This window comes from Entamoeba dispar, genomic scaffold, assembly GCF_000209125.1.
Source record: "Entamoeba dispar SAW760 scf_1105229459421 genomic scaffold, whole genome shotgun sequence".
Classification (NCBI taxonomy): Eukaryota; Evosea; order Mastigamoebida; family Endamoebidae; genus Entamoeba; species Entamoeba dispar.
Genome location: NW_001853684.1, coordinates 1458 through 2749, shown reverse-complemented (window position 1 = coordinate 2749; position 1292 = coordinate 1458). Strand labels below are relative to the sequence as shown.

At 20.3% G+C, this 1292-nt stretch overlaps 1 protein-coding gene across 1 annotated transcript, besides 4 other annotated features; it reads right to left on the bottom strand.

Moving 5' to 3' along the window:
• Nucleotides 1-2: 2 nt before the first annotated feature.
• Nucleotides 3-140: a sequence feature (AT_rich).
• A 117-nt stretch (nt 141-257) lies between these two features.
• Nucleotides 258-292: a sequence feature (AT_rich).
• A 356-nt stretch (nt 293-648) lies between these two features.
• Nucleotides 649-718: a sequence feature (AT_rich).
• A 121-nt stretch (nt 719-839) lies between these two features.
• Nucleotides 840-881: a sequence feature (AT_rich).
• Nucleotides 882-974: 93 nt separating this feature from the next.
• Nucleotides 975-1292, bottom strand: EDI_273330 (uncharacterized protein; the record flags this gene model as incomplete). Its single annotated transcript, XM_001735792.1, has 1 exon — nt 975-1292. A coding segment is annotated over one exon (318 nt), but the record flags the coding sequence as incomplete, so codon positions are not given.

Below are 1292 nucleotides of genomic sequence, written 5' to 3'. Positions count from 1 at the left end.
GGTATAAATATCAATATAACAATTTAATTAAAATGAATAAAGTATTAAAAATTATAATAACTTATTACTGAATAATATATTTATTTACTTTTCATGCTAATATATTTGAAATAAATAACATTCAAAATAATAATAAAATAGTTATTGTTATTATCTCTACTTTCTTACTTTACATCAAAAATATTCTAGAAAATATATATTCTCAATTCCACAAATCAAATAAATACCAAATAATATTCCTACAAATAACTACAAACTAATAATAAATTTTTGTTTATTTTTTATATTAATAGGTTTATAAACACTATCAAATTGATAATTTATTGGTCAATGTTATTTATTCTATGTATTGTTATATTCTTTTGATAAATTAAATTTAACATAAATTATCCAATTTCAACATAAAACAGAAATTATAATGACTAAAAAAGTACATAGTTTCATGTTTTTATTCAACTGGTTTATACTACTTACCAAATTCAATAAAAATCGTGAAGAATTTAAAAAAAAGAATTATAACATTTATTAAAACTTATAACAAAGAAGACAAATTCCATTACATAGATTTAAACTTCACAGAAGTAAACCTGTGTTATGTTCAAAGAAAAATATATTTCAAAATGTATTTTAGGACCTATTTTCTTAGACTTTTTAATGTAATAATAAATAAGATATTATTTTGAGATAAATAAAATAGTCATATAAATTAATAAAATTTGGATAATTAAAATGATAACTCTTAAAAGAAATAATGAGAAAGCGATATTTTAATAAATACAATTTACTAAGATGATTAGAATAATCGGTAATTTGAAATAAATATACTAGATAAACGATAGTTTAATTTAATTGATTTTTCTTATTCTAATATTATTAAAAAAGAATCAAAAAAACTTAACAAAGAATAATAGAAAATAAACTTAGAATAAAAATTCTTCTAATCTTTTGGTTGTCTTGAAATTAAATGACATACTTTAATAGAACCGAGGATCTTTTCTTAATATCTTTGAATCTCTACCAAAGTGGTATCCTAAATTTTGAATATATTCATTTTCATGAGTTGCAGATATCCAATCACATTGTGCAACATCTCCACACCTAATAAATTTTGAAAATTTCTGTACTTTTAGAAACTTATTTAATTGTTGTCTATTTAATAATTTTCCATAAAACCCCCACCAACAACGTGGAGATAATCCACCTCCAACTGTTCCAATAGATGGAATGATTCTTGACTCAAAAATATTTTTGTCATTCTTTGAAATGTAATTAAAAACATCTTTTAACACACT